Source organism: Littorina saxatilis, linkage group LG1 (assembly GCF_037325665.1).
Source record: "Littorina saxatilis isolate snail1 linkage group LG1, US_GU_Lsax_2.0, whole genome shotgun sequence".
Classification (NCBI taxonomy): Eukaryota; Metazoa; Mollusca; class Gastropoda; order Littorinimorpha; family Littorinidae; genus Littorina; species Littorina saxatilis.
In genome coordinates, this window is record NC_090245.1 from 38,079,867 (window position 1) to 38,106,758 (window position 26,892).

Genomic DNA, 26,892 nt, shown 5'->3' on the forward strand with positions numbered 1-26,892 from the left:
CGTGTACGCGAACGTGTACGGGTAACGTCATCAAATCTAGTTTTTACGTCACGCGTTTGCCAAGATCTGCAGTCTTGGTGGGAGCAAAACAACGTATGCATTTGGAACATTGGAGAAAAAAGTGAGTCACGGGTGACGCAATATCTACACGTACACGTACAGGTCTTTGCTACACGTTCGACCATCTAGAACACTGTAATATCCAATATACAGCATTTGATTTTATCCCTAATAGCTTCAAACATCATATGAACACGTTTTTATGCAAAATTGGCTTCAAAACTCGTACTCCATTTCTCAAAATGTTCTGCTTTCACTAGCAGAATTGCACGTTAAACACTTGGTATTTGCTGTTCAACTTTGTGTGTATTTTTTCGGACACTTTTTGAGTGTTCCAAAAACAGGTGAGGGATTCAGGCGATGAATTCCATTTGGAGACGTTGCCCTGGGTGTGAAATTGATTTTCTTCTCCATCTTAGTGGGGAGGGGGGGGGGAAGAAAAGGATTGGAGCGAACTTGCATTGAACAGCTTATTCAGTGCAGACATCTCTCTCTCTCTCTCTCTCTCTCTCTCTCTCTCTCTCTCTCTCTCTCTCTCTCTCTCTCTCTCTCTCTCTGCTCATTCGCGCGCGCGCGCACATACACACACACACACACACAAACACACACATACACACACACACACACGCACGCACGCACGCACGCACGCACACACACACACACACACACAAAGCAAAGCAAAGCAAAGCAAAGCAAAGTAAAGCAACTTCAACCTTCAGAAACCTATCAACAACAATAACATCCCATTTGCAAGGTTTTTCTGAATAAAACAAATTTTGTCAAGAACTACAATTTCCTGTTCCAGCAAGCAACATTTTCAACGCCGCTGTCAACATGGCCACTAGCAAAGCCACGTCCCCCAAAAAGGGCGGGGGAGGGGGGGGATGACCATACCCAGCTACCAGGATTTATGAGTTGCCGTTCGAGCCTTTAGGCAGCGCTGTTGGCGTGTTGCTGAAAGGAGCTATCAGCAATAGTTCCAGACACTGCTAATGAACGTGCCAATTAGCCCGTTTCTTTCCTAATGGTATCGGTATTCATTTTTTCTCCAGCTCTTTGGACTGCCGAAATCCAGCCATGTTTTCTTATTTATTTCTTTTGTGCTAGGGAAACAGGCAAGTTGTGCTGAAAGTTATACACAAAATGTTTGTTTCCTTAATAACTACGGAGGAAACGAACTAATTGAAATATCGGTTTAGTACTTACACAGCCTTGCGGTTCCGTTGGGAACCGTTCAGTAGGCTAATAACCATGTTTCTTTTGTCTTTTGGGAAACGAGTAAGAAATTATGCCGAAGAAAACAGTAAAGTGATAATAAGCATTGTCGTTTGCATCTTTTCATTAGTACCAATGAAATACGGTTGTTGCAAAGTGTAGGAAGCCTGCCGTCGACTATCACCAGTTGCCCGCCACCACCCATGGGGCCTACAGCAATGTCGAACAGCCGTGTTATCGCTTCAATCGCTTTCACACACACACACACACACACACACACACACACACACACACACACACACACACACACACACACACGCACGCACACACACACATACACACACACGCACGCACGCGCGCACACACACACCCACACACACACACCCACACACACACACACACACACACACACACACACACACACACACACACACCTAGGGAGAATAACCTCACCCTCCGCCCTCGTTAAAACATTCAGTCTTCTTCTTCTTCTCGATCGCTCAGAAAACATTCAGTCATTACTTCTTTCTCAAACGACAGAGGAAGCAGTGCTGTTGAAATATCGTTTTTGTGTCGATACCATTCCGTTGGCTAGGGTTCAATAATACACTCATAGGAAAACGTTAGGGATCACTTACGCAAACACAGCTTCCAAACCACCAAACAAAATTGAATCAAATTTGTAACATGTTTAATTCATTATCTCTGCGATCCTTTTCCAAAATATGGTGACATTTCATTCACGCATTACGTGTCAACAAGCTCTGAAACAACATGGGGGTCGAAAACAAAATTTGCAAGTTCCGAACAGTTCAGTAATGGGTGTGTCCGCCGCGTTTTGCGATGCCTTCTGCAGTCCTGTTCCGCATCGAGTTTACCAGCTTCCTGCAGAAGGCCTGAGGAATGGCCTGCCATTCGATTTGCAGGAACTGAAGCAGTTGCTGCAGGTTCCTTGGGGGTGGGTGGTTGTTCCTCACTCGCCTGTCCAGCTCATCCCACAGGTGCTCGACGGGGTTGAAATCAGGGCTGCAGGCCGGCCAGTTCATCCTGGTGACACCAGCCTGCTGGATGAAGTTGTTGACCAGCCTCGCTCTGTGATGTGTCGCGTTATCGTCCTGGAACACAGCCTGCACACCAATCTGGTGTAGAGCGGGTAGAACCAAAGGGGCGACAATCTCATCTCTGTAGCGCTGGCCCGTCAGGTTGCCAACAATGTGGTAGAGGGGGGTTCTGTGTCGAAAACTGAAGGCCCCCCACACCATGATGGAGCCCCCGCCGAAGGCCACCCTCTCCTGCACCAGACCGTTGTTGTACCGCTCACCCTGACGCCTCCACACACGAGCCCGACCGTCATGATGGTGCAGATTAAAGCGGGACTCATCGCTGAACAGCACATCGGCCCATTGCTGGCGTGTCCACCTGGCATGGTTGTGACAGAACGCCAAACGAGCCTGGCGATGAGCTGCTGTCAGTCGTGGCCGTACAGCTGGACGACGTGATCGCAGGCCAACTTCGTGCAGGTGTTTGCGGATGGTTTTTGTGCTGACGTTGGTGTTTGTTGCCACCCTCAGCTGGCCCCTGATGATGGTTGCAGTGGTGCCTCGCTGCTGCAGAGCTTGTCTTCTGATGAAGCGATCTTCACGCTGTGTTGTCTTCTTAGGCCGTCCTGACCTGGGCCTCTCCAGAACGCTGTTGGTGGCCTGGAACTTCTGATGCAGCCTGACCACGACAGAATGGGACACTCCAAGTCGTCTGCCCACTTCTCACTTGCTTACGCCGTCGTGCAGCCATGCGATGGCCCGGGCTTTGTTGAAGGTGGTCACCTTTCGTCTGGGAGGCATAGTGAGAAGATGGTGGCTAGCGGAAAATCGCGGGGCTATAAATCCTAACTGGTGACAACAGTTCACTCTCAACACATCCTCCCTGCACGTGCATAACGAATTTTTCATCTTTCCCGCCCAGGCTTGCCCACGCGCCAGCGTAAAAATGGTCCACTTTTTGCAGTTTGGCAGTTTCTGTCTCGTGCCCTAGCCAGGCCTCCGTGGATCCCGACCAAGTTTCCTGCTAACACAGCATTGCTCCCCCACTGGTGTGTACGGCCTGACAGCCATTTGGTTTTAAAAACTTAGGAACAAGGAGTTTGGCACAGATAAAGTCAGCTGGGTTTTTCAAGGGCGGTCCCTAACTTTTGCCGTTCAGTATAGCTATGTTTGTTGTCAACTCCTCGGTTTGACCACCAAGGAGAGAGCGATAAGCTGCACTATAAGAAAAAGTAGCGGTAAGGATAATTGGTCTCTTGCTATTTGTATCACGCAAGTAAACTAGGTTCTTGAAAGTTCTTCAAACTCGTGTTCAGGATTGGCACGTGCTAAAATAGAAAAGGCGCAGAGGTGGCAATAAAGATCATTTCCTGTTTCTTCTTCTTCTTTGTTCATGGGCTCAAACTTCCACGTTCACTCATGTGTTTGCACGAGTGGGATTTTTGCGTGTATGACCGTTTTTACCCCGCCATTCAGGGAGCCATACGCCGCTTTCGGGGGAAGCATGTTGGGTGTTTCCGTTTTTCTATAACCGACCGAACTCTGACATGGATTACATGATCTTTTCCGTGTGCACTTGGTCTTGTGCTTGCGTGTACACACGAAGGGGGACAAGGCACTAGCGGGTCTGCACATAAGTTGACCTGGGAGATCGGAAAAATCTCCACCCTTAACCCACCAGGCGCGGCCAAGGTTTTTGAGAGTCGGGGGTATCTTCAATATCAATTTGACAATTATGAAATTGTGCTAAAACGTGTCAGCAAACCCAGAAGACAAAAGCGCAGGAAATGAATCTCCTTGTTCTGCTAGGACATGAATCTCCTTGTTCTGCAAAACACAAAGGGTAGGGAACAGAGAACCTAATTATCATTCGTGCGATAAGATCATGCTTCTGGCGGATTTTGTTTAAGTGTACGTGGTTTTTCTATTTTTACTCTTAAGAGGAACCCAAGAAAGCGACAGATGAAGGGTTTGCAGCTGTGTTCGAGTTGGAAGAACAAAAGCTTTTTATGTTTGGTCATATCTTCATGCTCCATCTCTTTGTGCTGTTTGCTTTATGGCAATGGCAACAGACATACACCATCCGCAGCTCTGTAAATATCAGACCCAGGCACGGGTGACAAGTAAAATGTAGGGTTTGTTTATTCTTAAGACTGGATTGTTGACAGGTAGGCACACACACACGTGTTTGTTTTTTCTTTGATTTTTTTTCTTGTGTTTTTTGTCCTCGCGATCCCTGCTGTGTTCACGAAGCCGGCACAGTATATGTGAATTATTCGTTAAAAGTGTGACAGAAGTAATAAAATGTGCTCGTCTGTGAAATCGTATGCATCACTGTATACACATCAGCAATTACTGCATGACCTAGCTTGTCCTTCTGTCATTGTTGTGTGCTTGCTGGTTTATTACTTTTGTGGACATTTACAAAATAATTGTATCAAAATTTTTTCCTAAAAGAACATTAAAAAAAACCATTCAGGGAGGTAGTTTTGTTGAATAAGATAAACGAACAAAAATAAAGAAACAAGTACACAACTAAGAGAACAAAAGACACAACTGTACTAATCTAAAACTCTACCAAATCAACGATATATTGAACTATTTCGTCAAATCATGCTTTACACATTTGTTCATGGAACAGCCTTATAAAGCATGAATAATGTACACGAATAAGGAAACCAAGAGAAAAATAAAACTAAAGTCTTCATTTCATGCTCTGCAAAACTGCCTCTTTGAACTCAACACCTTGAAAATGAACTGGATATTTTTAGTTCACATACCACTTTTTGGCATGCATATTTTACGCTTTATGCTTCAGGGAGCCATATTTCAAATCATTGAGTACTCGAAATGTGCAGCGTGGCAACAGTCGACAGATAAAAAGAATGTAAAAGGGTGTGTGTGTGTTTTTTTATTGTTAAAGTCTGATGCATTTTCGATGATTTAGTGTAAATGCAGAAGTTCTAAACTAGCTTGTGCCGACAGCTTTCATATAATAAAGAACTTGTAAGTAAGCCGAGCGTGCCCTCAGGGTAACCGCGCGTTTCTTGAAGAAAATTCTACAAAATGGATATTGTTGTATCGCAAACTCTGTACAACTTTTAAACAAATAATCTTGTTGTATGGCCCTGTAATTACTGCAACAATTAACCTGTCATCATTTTAAATCTTCTAATCTGAATGGCACTTTTCTTGCTTTAACTTAAAATGGCACTTTATATGCTTGTGTGTGTGTGTGTGTGTGTGTGTGTGTGTGTGTGTGTGTGTGTGTGTGTGTGTGTGTGTGTGTGTGTGTGAGTGTGTGTGTGTGCGTGCGTGCGTGCGTGCGTGCGTGTGTGTGTTTGTGTGTGTGTAATTGTTGTTTGTATTGATGAGTTTTAGGGTTATTGCGTGTTTATTCAGCCACAATGTAATTCCTCTTTTGAGATACTAAAGTTGTATTGTATTATTGTATTGTATTGTATTGTATAGTATATTGGACAGTTGGTCAAATCTTTGCTTGCTTGCTTGCTTGCTTGACCTTCCCCACAAATTCTCTGGACATTGTGACTATGTGGACCTGAATAGTGAAGGCGAATAGGGTAACTATTAATGATAAGTAAAACTAATTTCTCTGTTTGGTGATATTCACGCTTCTTGTTCAAAGTTACCTTTTTATATTTAGTCAAGTTTTGACTAAATATTTTAACATCGAGGGGGAATCGAAACGAGGGTCGTGGTGTATGTGCCTGTGTGCGTGTGTGCGTGTGTGTGTGTGTGTAGAGCGATTCAGACTAAACTACTGGACCGATCTTTATGAAATTTGACATGAGAGTTCCTGGGTATGAAATCCCCGAACGTTTTTTTCATGTTTTTGATAAATGTCTTTGATGACGTCATATCCGGCTTTTCGTGAAAGTTGAGGCGGCACTGTCACGCCCTCATTTTTCAACCAAATTGGTTGAAATTTTGGTCAAGTAATCTTCGACGAAGCCCGGACTTCGGTATTGCATTTCAGCTTGGTGGCTTAAAAATTAATTAATGACTTTGGTCATTAAAAATCTGAAAATTGTTAAAAAAAATAAAAATTTATAAAACGATCCAAATTTACGTTTATCTTATTCTCCATCATTTGCTGATTCCAAAAACATATAAATATGTTATATTTGGATTAAAAACAAGCTCTGAAAATTAAAAATATAAAAATTATTATCAAAATTTTTTTTTCGAAATCAATTTAAAAACACTTTCATCTTATTCCTTGTCGGTTCCTGATTCCAAAAATATATAGATATGATATGTTTGGATTAAAAACACGCTCAGAAAGTTAAAACGAAGAGAGGTACAGAAAAGCGTGCTATCCTTCTCAGCGCAACGAATACCCCGCTCTTCTTGTCAATTCCACGGGCACTGCCTTTGCCACGGGCGGTGGAGTGACGATGCTACGAGTATACGGTCTTGCTGCGTTGCGTTGCGTTCAGTTTCATTCTGTGAGTTCGACAGCTACTTGACTAAATATTGTATTTTCGCCTTACGCGACTTGTCTTAAGTTGCACAGTGTGTGCCTTGTCTGTAAAAGCCTGAAGAAACTATAGTCAAAGTAAGGCTTTGGGGGAAAGGTCTGACTCTCAGATCTTCTCTAAACTTATATCACTAGTTTCCGTTAATCAAAATACTATTTCAGCCTTACGAAGAGATCCAAGGACAGAAGCCTTGGTAGCATCTACCTGACGAATCCTCTCCCAGAGCTACGTGAAGCTGCTATAACACACAGAACATCTGAAGTCTGTATCTCTGTGGTGTGTCCTGTGATTCTCAAAAGTAATGGCGTGACTGATGAGTAACGGTCAACAGGGAGAACTCCTTAAGTACAGGTCTTTCCATTGGTTGGACACTAATTATGTGATGGTCATTGTCTGTCGGTTCCTGTGATTGGTTAAGAAGTTTTAGTTTACGAGAGAGACAGGGCACGAAGTGGAGATGCTGGAAGGCAGAAAAGTGGTGTTGGTGGCTATGTAAGCTTACACTACTTAAACGCAGCCTTAAAACTTTACATGGGAAGAAAGTTATCTTCGAAACAACATTTTCATTGTGACATTGTTTACGAGACAGAGAGACAGAGACAGAGAGAGAGAGAGAGCAAGAAGTTGAGATTCTGGAAGGCAAAAACAATTCTTATAACAAGGTTTTCATCGTGACATCACTTTCAGTTCATTATGGAGAGAGTGCACGACGTGGAGACTCCAGAAGGCAGAGAAAATATCTTCGAATCAACATTTTCATTGTGACAATGTTTACTTTCAGTTGACGAGGGAGAGAGTGCAAGGAGTGGAGACTCTAGAAGGCAAAGAAAATATCTTAGAATCCACATTTTCATTGTGACAATGTTTACTTTCAGTTGACGAGGGAGAGAGTGCAAGGAGTGGAGACTCTAGAAGGCAAAGAAAATATCTTCGAATCAACATTTTTATTGTGACAATGTTTACTTTCAGTTTACGAGGGAGAGAGTGCAAGAAGTGGAGACCTTGGAGGGCAGGAAAGTGGTACTGGCGTGTGACGGGTCCACAGGCGAGGCAGCGAGACTGCTGGGCCTCAGTGACGAGTTTGAGCAGAACTCATGCAAGGCTTACGGGGCGACGGCCTCCATGGACAGGGCTGACCAGTGCTGCGTACCCATGGCTGAAAGACGGGTACGTGTGTGGGGGGGGGGGGCGGCAAGGGGGTACGGGGAGGTTGGTAGGGGTGGTGGGAAGGTGCAAAACTTATGCAAGGCTTTACCGTGCTACAGCCTCCATGGACAGGGCTGACCAGTGCTGCGTCCCTATGGCTGAAAGACGGGTACGTGTGGGGTGGGGAGAGGTGGGGACAGGAAGGGAGGTTAGGAGGAGTACCGGGTCAAAATTCAGTTTTGGCGCACGTGGTGGCACTTTCTACCGATTATCTTGGGAGGGGGGGCTACGAGCTCAATGGACAGGAATGCCTTGTGCTGCGTACCTTTGGCTAAAAGACGGGTACGTGTGTGTGTTGGGGGGGGTGGGGGGGTGGGGGCGCAGGACCTAGTGTCGCGGTATTGTTTACCTTACCAGGCCATTGGTTTATGGGCACTGGTTAAGGTGCCTTTTCTCTTTGGGGCCGCGTTGATTTTACGGTTTCCTTGTGTTATAAGTCTGATGTATGTTTCAGTATCACGGGTTGATATTCGATCTGGCAGCCTACGGGATCGACACAAGCGACATGCAGGACGCCTCGGGTTTTACGCTCAAACTGTTCGGCAGTTCCCGCTACCGCTACATGAGTCTCGCCATTCCCAAGAGCGAGTCCATGCTCGTCAAAAACATGCGCCTTATATTGGATCGCTCTGTAAGTCTGTCACTGAGTGGCTCTGCGTTTTTGTGGCTGTAGTTGCTAACCGTGCGCCTTTAATTGAATTGTTCCGTGACTGTGTCAGCCCCTAGCTGTGTGTGTGTGGACGCGTAGGGGGGGGGGGGGACGCGTGTATGTGTGTGCCTCTGTGTGTGTGTGTGTGTGTGTGTGTGTGTGTGTGGTGTAGTGTGTGTGTGTGTTTAAGTGCGTGCGTGCGTGTGAGTGTGTGTGTGTGTACGCCTCACATCAGGGCGTTTTGTGAATCAGCCTTTCGTTTGGTATTGTTTGGTGATTGTTGACCTTGTTCTTGTTCCGAGTAGGTCTTCGTTTTGTGATTTAGTCATTGCTTTTGTTTTGAGCAGTATTCTGTTCGGTCATCACAATCATGCAACGCATAGTGTAAGGAATAACAACCAGGCAAAAGCCTAATATTATTTGGGCGAAGTCCACTTTACAAAGTCTACGTCACGAAGCTCGCTGTACGAAGTATTTGCACTGAATTTCGTTGTAAAAGACTTCGAGAAGTCTTTGTGAAGTCAATTTCGGGCTCAATTAAGCAAGGCCTTTAGAGCAGTGACAATAGTATTGAACCTGATCATCTTCATGTGGCCAGACTGTGCAACATTTCATTTTTAATCAACATGAAATATAATAATGTTTGATAAACACAATGTGAAAAGGAAGGTAAGTACAAAGACTTGTTAGCAAGTCAGGTACCGTGAGTTGTGGTAAGAGATGTTTGTTTACTTTTGGTCATGAATAAGCCGCTAGCAGCGGTTAAGCTGCAGAAAACCTAGTGGAGTAAAACAGATACGCCTTGTAGGCCGTAAAATGCGGTACCACTGAAACAATATACACTCCAAAATCATCTCTTCGAAAGAAGAAGCTTTTGTGTGTAATGTAAGCAAAGTACACCAAAAAATGAGATTTCACTGCTCCATTGCATCGCATTTTGCTATTCTGCTGTGTTTGGTTACTGCCCAGACAGGTCTTTCTTATACCGTCATTACGCTGAAATACGATTTCTTTGGTAGTCTCCAAACCAATTTGCCGAGATTTTTCACCGAATGAACAAAATCGATATTACTCGATCCAGAGATTTATGTTCTCTGTCTTTCTTTTTCTGTTGTATCTCTTTTCTTTTCGACTTCTACATAATCAGATTTCGAAGCGTGTATATTCATGGAAAAGCCATGAGACAGCTCAGTGCGTTAGAGCGGGATTCTCGAATTGCTATGCTGAACTGTAATGGAACCGTGAAACTGAACTCATCCTATTAACGGTACAGTGTTGCGAAAGTAAATGGCTGCGAGATTGTGTAGAGAAAAAGATTTCGCGCTTCGTTTACTTGCAGGCTTAGAAATTCTGATGTTGTTAGCGGTGTACGGTTTTTGGGGGCGTGGTGCTATGCTGTCACAAGCACAGACACACGACTTTAGTCGCTGTCGTTAAAGCTCTACAGAGGCACTGTTAAAAGTGTCACGAGTTCTTCTGTCACATAAAGACACTAGCTGTTTCTCCTGGTGTAACACCGGCAGGCGACTTTGTTGAAATGTTTTACGTCTCCTAGGCACCTTTAACATCAGTTGTTCTCGTTGAATTAGGCAAATACATCTCCTTTTTTGAGAAATAATGAAATTTAGATGTTTGTCCTCAATGGCAGCAATGGCCATGTATTTGATACTACACTTGAAAGCGTAAAAAGTGTTCCTAAATAACCAACTTCACTATATCTTCATGAGCATGTGCAAAGCACTGCCCCTGGTTCGATGGCTGACTAAGTTTTGGTTTATAATGATATACAAGTGTACAGCTCAGCTTTAAAAAAATAAAAAATAAAAAAAGACCTGCGTCAACATTGTTTCCGTCGCTTGCTAGATAAAAAAAAATTAAAAATTAAAAAAGTTAAAACATTTAAAATTCAGTTCTTAACGTATGTCACAGTAAAGTGGTCCGAGAGGCGGAGGAATTTCATTGCAGGAACCGCAATGCAGACCAGTCATTGTGGCGACAGAGAAGCTCTCGATACTAAACATTTTGTTTCGAGAACTTGCTGTCCTCTCTTTGTCTTCTCATCTAGGTATTCTGCGACTTGCACTCTGAGGCATTAAAGTGAGTTCGGCTTCGTTTCTGTGGTGATAAATTGTACAGGATCCACGAGGCCGAATGCATCCGGCGTTGTGAGCCTAATGAAGGTTGGCCTGGGTCTGAGACATCTTCACTGAGAGAATTACACTGCACTCCTGTCACCTTTATGCTTTACGGTTTTAATTGGGCTGGTTTCAGTCCGGGTGAATGTCCGTCCAAAGCCCACTGCTTTCGAAGGTATTCTGAATCTCGTGTAAATAATCGTCTACACCTACACAGCTTTGTTCAGTCATCCTCTTGAGCACATACTAAATTAACAGCTGGGCCCCTTCACAGAGAGCTGTCATAGTGTCAATGTTCGTGTTCCATAGACACAAGCCTGGACAGAGTGATGGTAACTACACGATGGTTTATTCAGTCAGAATGGTACCTTTAAAACTACATACCACATACCGTTTCTTTTGCCGCAAAAAAAAACCCACTGTCGCTCTTGAACATGGCTCCAGGCACTGTCGGGGTAAACACCTTGAAGGATTTAGACTGTCAGGAAATGTCTAAATCTGTCCTGTATCTGTGACCCTTGAGCACCCTACATTCCAGACCTTCCATTTCTAGGATTTGCTCCTTCTCCTGTTTCCGGTCTCGTCTGGGTCTCGCAGTCTCGGCCAAAGTCTCACTGCATGTGACCTCGTTCATATTGTCGGTGAAACGTGAAAGAATCCATGAAATTGAATGCACATTACCTACAGTGGTGCGTTACAATGGGTATTGGGAAAAAATGTCTCCGAAATTCTCAAGACAAGTAGAAATAATGAAAATGACCACAGATATGTGAGATAAAGGCGTCCTTCCACTAAGACACATACCAAGCAATCTACAGTCTGGCTGCTTTCTGTGCAGAGTTGGAATTGTTGCTCAATCGGTTTAGTAGCTGACTCTTGTGTCACTCTGCAAAGTCGACTCAGAAAGAAATCCACTCTGCGCGTGAAAGAACCATGCTGTTGACAGTTGGGTTAAGTCCAAGTGGAAGGATGCTCTTATTCCATGTGTTAGCGTGGACAGTAGTGATGTACACTGGAACCCCCCCCCCCTCCCCCCTTCCCCCTTTGAAGACCTGATAAATCTGAGAAAAGCTGATCTTAAAAAGAAGGGAGTCTTAAAATGGGAATAAATTTACGAAGGTTTTGAACAGAAATCCTGAGAAAGCAGGGTCTTAAAAGGGAGGGAGTCTTAAATTCGGGGAATCTTAAAAGGTGGGGGGGGGGGGGGTTCCACTGTACTTGATAGTTTAAGGGAAGGAAAGTATCTTTAAACAGTCCTCGGTCACAAAATCTGGTTCATCATCTCTTGTATTAGTTCTGCACACGACTCAGTGCAGCTGTTCTCGCTCTGACTGGCTTATCTTGCCCAAATCTCGTTTTACATTGGGGATGTTGTGTACGGAAATGAAACCCTTTTTTTGACTTTTCTCCTCTTAAGACACTGCTTTCTCGGATGTTCTGTTCAAATCTCTGTTCATTTACCATCTCTGTTTGAAGATCTTATTTTCTCAGCTTGTGGAGGTTTACCACTGTATAAGCTTTACCAAGTACATGTGTTTATTTAGTACGCATCTGCGGACTTCTCTTCTTATTTCGCTGGGCTGAAAAAAAAACTTTTTTAAAAGCGCGCATAAACACTGTTACCAACCACAGACACAGGATTTGGGGAGAGCATAAAAATCGGGGTCATGTGGTCTTCCTGAAATCTCGAATAATATGGAATGAGTGGAAGTTTTTTTTCCATTTATCATTGCGTTGGCTTTCGATGCTATTAGTCCAAAGCACTGCAGGCTCAGCACAAGAAAATGGGGCGAGAATGACTGAACAACATTGGAATCAACTGGTCGTCATGGTGTCTCGGGGTCTGCTCGATGGATCCAATGCTCGATGGATCCACGTGTCGGAAGATCCCACAGTGTTCAGTAAAAGAATCCATCGACCCGTGCTTCCATCGATCCTGGGATCTGTCGGCACACACTGCAGCCATGTGTGCTGATGGATCCAACAGTCAATAAATCCAAGGATCGATGCATCTAATGAAGTTTGATGAAATATTACACTCGTAGTTATTGAGTCTATCCACCCTTGGTTCCATCGAACCTTGCATCAAGTGACCTTTTGGTGTCCCACTGTGTTCAAAACGGGTTACAGATATGTGTTCAAAAGTGAAACACTTCAGATTAGAGTGTACCGGACCTTTGTATTCATTCCCCCCTGGATTTATCTCCATTAGGATCCATGGATCTGATCCCGAACGAGAAATCAGGCAGACCAATCGATCCTTATGTTGGTTATTCACCGCTCGCTCAATAGCTAGTGTCTGGTGCCTGTGCTGTGGATTACTGGTGTTCAAAGCCGACATTATGGTAGCCTGCGCTTTTTGGCACCGTTTTTAGGCTTCACGGGTTTCCTGATATTTACAGTATTTTGTTGTGATCTAAGGATTTTTTTCTTCCCACAAGACCGGAATAGGATGTAACTGATTTGTTTTCTAGCTGTTATTAGAAGATGTGCATGACCTTTTCGAGTCCCAGTTTTCGTGTGTGTGACGCGGGATTTTAGGTGCAACGTGATCGTGTATGAGCGCGGAAGGGGAGGGGGGGTACGCACGGGATTTGTGTGTGTGTGTGTATGTGTGTGTGCGCGTGCGTGCGTGCGTGCGTGCGTGCGTGTGACTTACTATCTCCGCCATTGTATACATTCTATGTCCGTTCTCTGTAGGCTTATCTGTCCTTTTTTATAAGCTCGCCACTCTGTCGGTCTGTTTCATCCATTCACTGACAAGCATTTAGTATTCGTGTCTTTCTATCAGTCTGTACGTGTTGCAGTATCGGTCTAGCTTGCCTGCCGTGTCTCGCTGTGTATATTAAACCTGATTAAACCCAAAAAAAGACTTAATTCGCCATTAATAATAATAATAATAATAAATAACTTTTCTATAGCGCGAGTCCCATCAATTGGCTCCAGGCGCCATTAAGCATAAAAGCCAGTGTTCATTTGCCTTGTGTGAGTTAGCATAATGTATACATATGCACTCATCACAAATACAATACACTGACAGTTTTTATGCAAAATAAAAAGTGAGGTTAATGAGATGAAACCACACAACAGTTTACCCGATCTCGCAAGGTCGAAAGCATTGACCCACGAATAGTTAATAGCAACATTGAAAGATCCTGTGTCCTTTTTAGATAACTGGTCAATCTGCTTCCTTACCAATAGAGTACACAGCGACCCAGTTAAATACACTGACCCTGTATGTATCAACATTAAAAAAAAAAACAAAGGTAGATTATGTAACATTGAATTTATGACAGAAAAAAACGTCAACATTCACAGTACGTCGACCCAGTGGTCTTTTAAGTTGACAGACAGACAAACACTTATGATACAGATAATGAATTTATCTCAGACTTGTCGACGAAACTCGCTTGCTTCTTCTTCTTCTTCTTCTTCTGCGTTCGTGGGCTGAAACTCCCACGTACACTCGTGTGGGTTTTTTTGCACGAGTGGAATTTTACGTGCCTTGACCGTTTTTTACCCCGCCATTTAGGCAGCCATACGGACTCGCTTGCAAGATGCTGGCTCGCCAAAAACTCGAAAGAGAGTTTCGTCGACAATTTTGAGAGAAGTCGTGGACGTACTGTAAATGTAACGTTTAGTTTTGTCATGAATCAAACGTTCCAATAACCTAACAGTCGTGTTTTTGGCTCACGAAGTGTAGCCTATGCGATCGTAACTTTGTCTGTCTGTGCGTGCGTGCGTATGTGCGTGTGTATGTCTGTGGTAGAAACTTTAACATTTCGTCATTTGAAGACGTCACATTATGGCGTAAGAGGGTTAGACGTCACGCGAAGGAATTACTGAAAGTCTCGGTCATTGTTATTTTGAGCAGGCCGAGACTAGTTGGCAGTCGTGTCCCTGTAAGTAGGCTACATGCAGACAGACAGATCTAGATCTAGTGTCTCGCTTTCTTGCACAGTTTCACCTATGCTTCCTCTGTGTGTGTGTGTGTGTGTGTGTGTGTGTGTGTGTGTGTGTGTGTGTGTGTGTGTGTGTGTGTGTGTGTGTGTGTGTGTGTGTGTGTGTGTGTGTGTGTATGACGGAGTGATTGAGTTTGTGTTACTGTTTGTCGATTTCTTACGTGAGCCTTGAAGGCTTCGCCTCTTGTTTTTTTTTATTCTGATTTTTGGAACGTTAGCGGTCTATCTGTTTTTAGAATCCCGTATCAACAGTCAAAGTGCTTGTGAGGACGTTAAATAAATTGATTCAGTCGGCTAGGATTTCTTGGGATCAGCAGGTTCACGTGACAAGCTTGGCAGTGCGACTTCCATCTCTCGATTAGCACGCCGCTTTACACAACTTTTACAATAACTGACTTAATTAATATCCAAATTAACTATTGTTTTTCTTTCAAACAGATGATGCGCAACATTTTCATCAAGTGCTTCAACTCGTGTCGAGCGTCGAGCGAGAGCGAACTGAATGAGACATGGGCACTGAGGAACATGAAGTTCTCTCCGCGTCTCTTCGACATCAAGCTCTTTCAACGTCGGGAGACCGTGGCCTACTTCGAGGACGCCGATATGTTCGTGTGTGCCGAAGGCGAGGCTGCGAGGTGTTATAATTTTCAAACTGGTAAGCTGTATCTAGTTTTCTTGTACGCACGCCGGAGAATCGTCGGAAACAAACAACGGCGCGTACTCGCTTCGCGCAGCGACAGATCTTGGCGTCTCAAGGCTGAGCCTTCATTTGAGGTAAATCGAACGCTTATCTGACTGGTTCTTGTTTATACGAGTGCATAAGACGTTAGACTTGTACAACAAAGGTACCAATGAGTTGATTAATGCAGAATTTCTTTTGTATGGTTAATTGAACGCTGGAGTTTTGTCTTCCCGCGGTAAACTTTTGACTTTAAATGCTTGCTTCTTCACACTGAATCCTTTTGAGTGAAAAATGTAACTGCCATAACAAACTTGAATATGTTCTCTCTGAAGCTACTAATTTCTGTTGTTGAGAATGGAGGAAATGTTTAGTAGAATCGATTTAGAAGATCAGATGTTCACTTTTTCAAACAACGGTGCCGCCACGTGGAGACGAAAGCATGACAACGGTGCTGACTTGGTATGGAAAACAGTGCTGAGTCGCTTACCAGGAAGTCTCTGTCGTTGATTTAGTCATAAAAACAGCGTTGTATTGAGTAACTAGGGTATTTCATTGTTCAATAGTATACAGAAATGGCAGAGACTAAAATGTGGATTAAGTTTGATTTCAGATGGATGTTGAGATTTCCGGAGAGTGGGTGGACAGTTTTGTTGAGGTTGAAACAACATCAAAGCAGATCTTAATCTGGGTTTTGTTCTGTGCAATAGCTTTCAGTGTATCTTCACGAACACCAGGGCGCACTTGTTTCTGTTGTGTGAGGGAAGAACTTTGAAGGCATTTTGCTGATGGAACAGCAAAGTTGATGGTTGCTTCAAGCGGATTGTACCGACCTCTTTCTGCACACCCTTAAATAAGCTGTCCTGCATTTTTTGGTCCTCCCATGAACTTCAAAAAACGTTCATGAAACAGACGAAAACCAGTCATCCAAAATCGCTTGACTTCATTGCTGTATCTCATTTCGATTGTACTTTGTGTTCCAAAAAATCTGACCACATCGAGAAATAACTGAAAGCAAATATTGTTCCTTGGAAACGTTCCTTCTGAGACCATTTGGTGAAACTGTATCCAAGGTTTCAAGCACCCAAAGGATTTCATGCATTCAGCAACATATGGGGCAAGTGACCTCAGCAATGCTATGTCTTCCATTTCTTAACTTGTGCTGGGTACTGGTTGTTCAGCAAGCTGCTTAAAGTGTTGTCGCCACTCCTCAAGATGAAATGGTCCTGAAGACTGTTCCTTAATTTTTGAGCTGATTTTCAAATGAACATGAAGGTGTTTGGACAACTTCTAGTTTATTTTTTTGAAGCTTGTCATCACTAACTGTGATTTTCAATCCCTTGTCATGGATGTCTTTTGGTACCGTAAAAACCCTAGAAAACGCCGCCCCCCCCCCCCCCCCCCCCTCCGCACAGTTCGGCTAAAAGTAGGGGGTGGGCGTTTGCTAGGTATACACCCCCTTGCAAGATAAAGTGTCATCACATTTTCACAAGAAAATAATTGATACAACAATGGCAGAGGAATACAGTGGAACAAAAAAAAACAGACACAGGTCTAGACACACAGACACACCAATAAATGAAGAAGAAACAAGTCGCGTAAGGCGAAAATACAACATTTAGTCAAGTAGCTGTCGAACTCACAGAATGAAACGGAACGCAATGCAATTTTTCAGCAAGACCGTATACTCGTAGCATCGTCAGTCCACCGCTCATGGCAAAGGCAGTGAAATTGACAAGAAGAGCGGTTTAGTAGTTGCGCTGAGAAGGTTAGCACGCTTTTCTGTACCTCTCTTCGTTTTAACTTCCTGAGCGTGTTTTTAATCCAAACATATCATATCTATATGTTTTTGGAATCAAGAACCGACAAGGAATAAGATGAAAGTGTTTTTAAATTGATTTCGACAATTTAATTTTGATAATAATTTTTATATTTTTAATTTTCAGAGCTTGTTTTTAATCTAAATATAACATATTTATATGTTTTTGGAATCAGAAAATGATGGAGAATAAGATGATTGTAAATTTGAATCGTTTTATAAAAAAAAATATTTTTTTTACAATTTTCCGAGTTTTAATGACCAAAGTCATTAATTAATTTTTAAGCCACCAAGCTGAAATGCAATACCGAAGTCCGGGCTTCGTCGAAGACTACTTGACGAAAATTTCAATTTGGTTGAAAAATGAGAGCGTGACAGTGCCGCCTCAACTTTCACGAAAAACCGGATATGACGTCATCAAAGACATTTATCAAAAAAACGAAAACAACGTTCGGGGATATCAATCCCAGGAACTCTCATTGAAAATTTCATAAAGATCGGTCCAGTAGTTTGGTCTGAATCGCTCTACACACACGCACGCACGCACACACACACATACACCACGACCCTCGTTTCGATTCCCCCTCTATGTTAAAACATTTAGTCAAAACTTGACTAAATGTAAAAAGAACGCTGAGGCGTGGTTAACCATTCAGTCAAGCGATTGCACGCTAAACTACGCCCGTGTTCATTTTACACACACACGCGCACACGCACACACTAAAGATGTGCTTTTTGATCAATGGATATCACAGAGAAGTACAGGCAAGATTAAATGGATCGTGAGCTTTTCTGGCGACAGCCGTCTGACATATGAAAGCAGTAAGCATCCATTAGGAAAACCTTTTGATTGCTAAAGTAATATATTCTACAAACAACTCTGCTCATTTGCAAACTTTATGTCCTGACATTGTAAGCCTGCAACTTCAAAAGCACAGATATGGGCCATTCTTTCAACACACACACAAAATAAAACAATTAAAACACACAAAAAGTCTCCAAATGATATGTCTGACTGGCAGTTTCAACGTTGATATCTTTGAGGCAGCAGATGTTTCCGCCGCAAAGTGAAACTGATTCGGAAGAATAAACACAATACAATACAATACAATACAATACAATAAACTTTATTAATCTCTAAAAGAGAAATTGCATTGCTGAGCTTTTGTGTCCGTAATAAAACATACATAAAACATTCAAAAATAAACATTTGTTCTTTGTCATTCATACATTCTTGTGTTCTTATACATTTCTTCAATTCCTACATCAATATTCTATCATAATTATGTACATACATTTATTCTCTTTTAACAGTCTGTCTTCAAACGCATCTCAGAGAGGAAGGCTAGAGATTTGTGTTGTGCCATAGGTAAAATCATGTGCTTAGCTATGAAGTAATGTTATCACATGTTATTTAAGGAAAATGAGTAAATATATGTACCAAGCGTATAACATCAGCAAAACTGAGAAAATACACACACACACACACACACACACACACACACACACACACACACACACACACACACACACACACACACACACACACACACACACACATACTTTGACAGATGTTGAGCCTGGGATCACTTTATTTTCACTGAAGAAAAAAATCCAATTTCACAATAATAAAAACAAAACCTAAATGTTTCTTCTCTACAGATATCAATTATTTTCGTAAATAAACCTGATCTTCCCAGCGATGGTGATGATTTTTGGTTTGTGATATAGACACATTTCAAATCAATGTTGGTTTCTTTTGGGACTGTATATATTTTGTAAATAAAAAAAAACACTATAACAATAGAATCAGGTACCTTTTTCTATTAACAAAAACAAACAACCGGGGTGGGCGTTTGCTAGGTAGTGACCCCTCTGCACAACTTTTGGTCAAAAGTGGGGGGTGGGTGTTTGCTAGATACTGGGCGTTTGCTAGGGATTTTACGGGTACATGGTTAAATTTCCTTGTAAGATAACCCTTATTGCCCGATGCTGGGTGTATTTGGAGCACTCGGTACTGCAGTTTCTCCTCGAAGTGTTCATTTTGAATGTAATTGACTATCAATGTGAAGGTCTCAAAAGTGTAGTCACAGTACCAGCACTTAAATTCATTCGAATCCATTATCAGTCCATAATATTTCACTGGAATCCAAACAACAGAAAAAATGATTAAAAGTGATCACTGCAAACAGCTTTTCTTTTTACAAACAGAGAAATGTCACAATATTGCATTGTTTACGGTTATCTGATGAGAAAATACGCAATTTTCCATTCCCATTTTATGTAATGCGACCAAAATGAAATGAAAGGTATGTGAATGCGTATGTACGTTTTGTTTGCATATATACATGCTTGCTCTGTCTCCAATAACCACAGACAGGTGAAAAGCCCCTTGACATGCCAGTGTATTAATTACTAGTGGGAATTTAGCCTACATCCGACAAAATCACTGAATCCCTTCACAACTTAACAAGCACTGGAATGCTTTCAATGTCAACAAACATAAACAACGGATGCATAGTCAAGTATAATAACTATCTGTGCAAATATATGAAATAAGAAAATATTGTTCAGAGTTAAAATCAATATCATGTCATTTTAATGTGTTTGTGTAGAAATATTGCCTGTCAACACCGTTGTATCCCTTGCACAGACTCTGCTTCGCACCGTTGTTTGGTACATGTCCGCACCGTTGTCATCGAACTGCAGTATCAGTTCTTTCAAATTATTTTAAAACAACTTAGACGCAACTTAGGGTCACAACACTTGACGACCTGTGCGATTTAAAACATACTCTTTTGTTCCACAAAGAATCAGTACAGAGAAACGACCATCAAAACGGAAAAAATCGGGACAGAAAGACAAAAAACGGCGTTTGACTAGTTGTATGTTTAGATAATCTGCATCTAACGGTTGGTGTAATATACGAGCCTAATGTTTCATACGCTTGCTTAAAGTAAAATCAGACTTATCAACGTAAAAACTGACCTCAAACGAGAACACTTTCCACACACCCGATCGAAATCGCCACCGGATGCACGCGCGAAGCGAGTACGCACCGTTGGCGTTTCCGTCGATTCTCCGGCGTGTTACGGTTCAAGATGTTTCTTCTACTGTTTGTCGATTTTTCTTCGACGGTTTCAATGTTTCGTTTCAAGGTTGTTGGGTTGGTTTTTTTGCAGTTTCAGTGCCTGCCAGCAAACCTGTCCTTGTATCTGCTTTTCCTTTTGCTTCATCCTTTACTAGTTTACTTAATTGAATAAAGCTTGTAGTTTGTGCATACCATGTTCCTGCAGTCAACAGGCCTTCAGACATATATTATACTACTAGAGGAATACCCGGCTTCGCCGGGGTGAATCGCGAAACAGAGACAGACAGCGTGGCGGTTCACCACAATCACCTTTGAAGGCGAAGTCCTGTCAAACGGGATTGAGAATTTTAGAGCTTATTTCTTAGCCCTATATTATCTGCTGTGGCTTCTCAAATGCCAGAACATACAGACAGACAAAAGCCGCTAGACCACATCACAAACAGAACTCTACAATACACAGGTTTTTGCCCACACACACACACACAAACACACACACACACAGAGAAGCCGTATATATATATGCATATCTGTATCTATAAATATATAGAGATAGGTGAGAGTGTATTTTTCGCGTGGCTATAAATTGATTCGACCTTTTCACTTTGACAGTAAGAACAACTTACGGGTGCAAGGGAAGCGTTGTGGACAGCGCAGTGGACAGCGCAGTGACATTCTAAAAATAGTAATAGTAACTTACAAACGAGAAAGCCACACGAAGGAAGGGAGATAAACGCCAAACACTGGAGAAGATAAGGAAGAGTTACTTATAATGGTGAAATGAACACAAAAACCAAAATCAGTTCAGCGCTGCGCGCTGAGAGCACGTGTTGAAATATCTCATCGATGATATTGTGTCCGGGGTGTAGCTGAATACGGTGTCCAAATTTGAAAAAGATCCAGCGAGAACTTTGGCGTTGTGATGTGGTGTAGCGGCTTTGGTGTGTCGGTATGGGGGCCCGGGTAGCTGAGGTGGAACCAAAATCGGTTCAGCGCTGCGCGCTGAGAGCACGTGTTGAAATATCTCATCGATGAGGTTGTGTCCGGGGTCTCTCTGAATAAGCCCACCAAATTTGAAGCAGATCCATCGAGAACTTTGGCCGTGCATGGCGGATACACAGATACACAGACACATACACAGACACACACACAGACACACAGACACAAGTCGTATATATATATATAGAAACCTTTTACATGCCGCAAAAACTGTGTTTATGTGCTTGACGTCAGCATAGCATATTATGCAGATGCGCATACCATGTTTCATGAAATACTTTGTTCATATGACAAAAATGCGTGTTTACACTTCTTAATGCAGGTGACCGGGCATGATATTCATGATTCTATTTATCCATGTTCCAGCGCTTGACGTCAACTGTGGGTCTTAATGTGTTTATGTGCTTGACGTCAACATAGCATATTATGCAGATGTACATACCATGTTTCATTAAATACTTTGGTCATATGGCAAAAATGCGTGTTACACTTCTTAATACAGGTGCCCGGGCATGATATTCATGATTCTATTTATCCATGTTCCAGGGCTTGACGTCAACATGGCGCTGAAGGGACTGATGACGTTACACGGCATGCTGGAAATGGCGGCGTGCTCACAGACAGAGTACGACGTGATGAGTGCTATGGTGATGAAGGCCAGAGACTCAGCGGGCATCTCCAAAGTCTACCTCAGCAAGGGACTGCCTCAGTCAATCTTTTCCACGTCCTTCTCTTGATGATAAATGGTGGACTGCAATCATTTACCAGCGCATCAGTTCCTTTGATACTTTTATAAGTGAGATCTAGCTGTGAACATCACTGAATATTCATCTGCGCGTGATTTCCGGGCAGTGCATTCCGTTCACTCACCGTCGCACATTAGTGATACGTTAATTTTCATTTTCATTCATTTTTTAAATCGATCCAGTCGTGAACAGCACACTATATTGGTCTTTGTGCGATTCCAGTACACCAAAGCCGACTGTCACAAATCAGTTACTTTTGTATTAACACTTTTTTTTCGATCAGGGTTGCCGTTGTCAGTCGGCAAAATGCCGAAAGAGAATTCAAATGTCAAAAAACTGTTCTGTCGTTTTAGCAGAATTGCCGAACTTTTTTTTACTTCGGAGACAAAGCTGATGCCAATGATTACCCAAAACGTCGTTTATTGCCGAAAATATTACATTCACTGTACTTCGAATCAGAGGTCTTTTAAGAGAGCAGACAGTCAAACACTTATGACACAGATAATGAACTTAACTCATATTTTTTATTGCCTTGCCAGCGTCTTGCCAGCGAGACGCTTGGAAAATGTTGAGATAAGTTCATTATCTGTATCATAAGTGTTTGTCTGTCTGTCCACGTAAAAGACCTCTGGGACGAAGAACAATGAATTTAACGTTTTGTTGTGTAAAAATAACCTACCATTCTTGGTGTGTTTATTGTGTTCCGAATTCTGGAACGTTAACAGTCTATCTGGTTTTGGATTTATAGCCTAGCCGAAAATGTTATGGTCAATTCTGAAAATTTGCCCCCCCCCCCCCCCCTTCCAATTAATACAAGTAACACCCCTGTAGATTTAGCTGTACACAACACCCAATTCAACTTTGCACGATTTCAATGACCTCATTTTGGGCGGGGATGTCGCTCAGTCAGTAGCGCGCTGGATTTGTATCCAGTTGCCCGCTGTCAGCGTGAGTTCGTCCCCACGTTCGGCGAGAGATTTATTTCTCAGAGTCAACTTTGTGTGCAGACTCTCCTCGGTGTCCGAACACCCCCGTGTGTACACGCAAGCACAAGACCAAGTGCGCACGAAAAAGATCCTGTAATCCATGTCAGAGTTCGGTGGGTTATAGAAACACGAAAATACCCAGCATGCTTCCTCCGAAAGCGGCGTATGGCTGCCTAAATGGCGGGGTAAAAACGGTCAAACACGTAAAAGCCGTGGGAGTTTCAGCCCATGAACGAACAAACAAACAAACAAATGACCTCATTTGAATGTCGCGTCGTCCAGAGCTGTTGAACCTTACGATGTTGTTCCTTTTATCACTGTGTTGAGCAGGCACTCGTGGAAGGACCCCCATTGAATTTTTTTAATTGGGGGTCCCGGACCCCTATAGGAAGAGCGTCGGTGGGGGGCCCTGCCATCGTGTGTCGCCTGTTGCAATATTGCCTGCCATAGTGTCATGCAACGGTATTACTCGCACAGTTGATGAAAACAAATCTTGTATCAGGAATTAACACTTTGTGCCACTCTCGATTTTCAAAGAATTCTCGACAGACCCGTGAGGCTCTCTTTCATTTCGAAAATACCAACACGAACAAAACGCCTCTCAAGGCATTGTGCACATTTTCTTTTTTTTCCTTTTTTCTTTCTTTGTATTGTAGCAAGCGCCTTCGATGCCTCAAATGAAGGGGTAATTTATAGCTGAGCACGATATGCTCAACTGTTAAATTGAAGTGTTTTGACGCCTTTCGCTGGGTTTTTTGTTTTTCAATTCAAATGCCAAAAGGAAAATATTCCTTGTCATTTGCTAAATAAGTGTGACAGAGAGCAGCATAGGCTACACCCTTTCATTTCTTTTGCGGGTAACGTTTTTACCTTTGATATTTTGCAAGATGGCAATTTGTGTTTTAGGTGGATTTGTGCCTCAGCTTTTTACGTGTCTGTGCCTCTGTGTGTGTGAGTGTGTGTGTGTGTGTCTGTCTGTCTGTCTGTCTGTCTGTCTGTCTGTCTGTCTGTCTGTCTGTCTGTCTGTCTGTCTGTGTCTGTGTCTGTGTGGTCAGTACGTGTGTACGTGTGTGCGTGTGTTTGTTTTTGCCTGCATGAACGCGTGCACGAAAAGAAAACTTCAAAGTTGTTTGTTTTCGTAGATACGACACGTATAAGTGTCGATGGCGCATTTTTGTTTGGGCACACACAACAATGGTGTATTGTGCAATTTGATAAAAATGAGTTTGAGAGAATGTTTTTTTAAATTAAAATCGATGATTTTTGTCGCCAAAGATGTGTGTCAAAGGCACAGACCTCGCCGTGAAAACAGTTCTGTGCACACAGTATCAGATCTTCACAGCCTTTTCCATGGGGTAAGAACACTTGGACACAAACCAAAAATTAACATCCTGACTTCCTCCTGCGAAGAGTTTGAATTTTGTTAACACTTAATTCCTCACATTTTAAGAAATAGATTTATCCAACAACAAAAAACAGATTCCAGGCTGTTGATTGTTGGCTTGTGTAGGAATTGCCTTTTCCCATGTTCAAGGCTGGACAGATCTCAGATGATGTGACTGATCGTTTACGCGCGAAGAACACCCAGTTGACGCATTCCATCGCAGGTCCTGTGCTCTTTGTTGTAGGGTTATCCCGTGGAAAGTCATATCACATGATTTGCTTTTTTATCTCCGTAATGTTAGTGTACACATAATATAATGTCGTGTATTTGCATGCTACAATTCCAAAAGACCTTCTGGTTTTGGGACCCTCTCGAGTTCCGCTGAGGGGGTCCTTGGAACCCCTAACAATTGTAACTGGGGGTCCCGGGACGCTCTAGGAACAATGTCAATGATATGACCTCATCACTCTGTGATCCATGAAGCCCTGAGTGTGACCGTCTGTTGTGATCGTCTGCTCAGCAGTCATTGTGATCAAGGTTAATTTAATTACTCACGGCTGGCTGGGTACTTGTGTTTTGATTGTTTACCTTTTTGTTGGTACTGGCTGATTTTTGTATATTATTCGACTTGTGCGATGATTTGCTGCAATACATTCCCAGGTTTGTGTTATGTTGTGATACAGCTATTTCATTCAGTTTTATCTTCTGCTTACTTTAATTCAGTTTTATCTGTTATGACAAGGTCCTGTGTATAAAAAAAAATATCCTCTTGTGAAAAGTGCAGTGTTGTAACTGAGCAATGGTCACAATTACCACTTGTTTCAACATGCATGTATATGTTTGTGTCGTGGTGTTGTCCGACAGGGTGTGTTTTGTGAGAATAATGCACAAGCACATAAAGAGATCTAGTTTATGACTGTATCATATGTAAGACAAGTTTACGAGCAGACTCTTATGAAAATCACGTTGTCGAACGACACGTGTATGCTACCTTTTTAAAATTAAAAACATGTAAATGACATTCAAAACCCCAGCATGTCGTAAGAGGCGACTAACGGATTCTGTTTCTCCTTTTACCCTTGTTAAGTGTTTCTTGTATAGAATATAGTCAATGTTTGTAAAGATTTTAGTCAAGCAGTATGTAAGAAATGTTAAGTCCTTTGTACTGGAAACTTGCATTCTCCCAGTAAGGTAATACATTGTACTACGTTGCAAGCCCGGCCCTGGAGCAATTTTTTGATTAGTGCTTTTGTGAACAAGAAACAAGTGGCTCTATCCCATCTCCCCCCCGTTTCCCCGTCGCGATATAACCTTCGTGGTTGAAAACGACGTTAATCACCAAATAAAGAAAGAAAGACATTCAAAATAGAAAATAATAGTGAAGATGTGCGAGAAATGTTCAACCTAATATAACTAAAGCTTTAAAGCTTGCGTGCTGTTAATGTTACTTTCCATTTTTCTCATTTCCTACTGCTCAATGAGAAAGAAATATTGATCAGAACTGAGTCTTCCATGATTGGAGAGAGACACGTTTGGATTTGAATTGCTCAAAGATTGATTCCGCTTTGACTGGGAACTTTCTGTACTAGCTTCTATATGGTGTCTTTGATATTTCCAGACATTTCATTCGCATATAGATGAATTAATTCCACTGCTTGGTTTGCAATTTCTTTCGAAAAGGAAAAAAAAGGGAAGAATGAGACAATGTCGTGTAGACCACAAAGCCTTGTGGGCGGAACTCAGAACTTAAGGTGGCAGGTTTTTTTTTAAATGGAATGAAAAGCAATGAAAATCCAGCTTGTATATATATACACGTTCTGTGTCTGTAAACTCAATGGATAATTGGTGTGCATGTTTGTTTGTTTGTTTGTTTGACACATGTCAAACCAACCTGTTTCTGTTTAAATAGGCAACACCGACATTCTTTTCTCGCCATCAGCTAGAAACCTTGGATTCACCCTTTCATCTGACATGACCCTTAACAAACATATATCTTTAGTCTGTAGAACAGCTTATTTTGAGCTTCGTAAGATCAGCACCATTCGCCACACACTCTCCTCTCAAACAACTAACACTCTTGTCTGTGCCTTTGTTCTTTCTAAACTTGACTACTGCAACTCTCTTCTCTCTGGCTGTCCTCTGTACCTCCTGCATAAACTACAAAAAGTCCAAAACTCGGCAGCACGCCTCATTCTGAAAGCACGAAAACGAGATCACGCAACACCACTTCTTCACACACTGCACTGGTTATTATGCCTATTCAAGCCCGCATTGACTACAAACAGTCCACCCGCTGCTTTAACTTCTTTTCTGGTTCGTCTCCTGCTTACTTCTCTGAACTCCTCACCGTCTATTCTCCAGCAAGACAACTCCGTGCCTCTTCTGACTGTCGCATCCTCACCATTCCACACACCAAAACCAA

At 42.5% G+C, this 26,892-nt stretch overlaps 1 protein-coding gene across 1 annotated transcript in view; it reads left to right on the forward strand.

Moving 5' to 3' along the window:
- The window catches only part of LOC138968755 (uncharacterized), a 63,017-nt gene extending 36,487 nt beyond the window's left edge, over positions 1 to 26,530 (forward strand). Inside the window, exons 3-6 of the mRNA XM_070341400.1 lie at positions 7,787 to 7,984; positions 8,478 to 8,654; positions 15,208 to 15,424; positions 21,901 to 26,530. Of these exons, the coding sequence (XP_070197501.1) occupies positions 7,787 to 7,984; positions 8,478 to 8,654; positions 15,208 to 15,424; positions 21,901 to 22,091 (783 nt within the window). The 3' untranslated portion in view covers positions 22,092 to 26,530. The remainder of the gene's footprint in view (positions 1 to 7,786; positions 7,985 to 8,477; positions 8,655 to 15,207; positions 15,425 to 21,900) is intronic.
- The last annotated feature ends 362 nt before the right edge of the window (positions 26,531 to 26,892 follow it).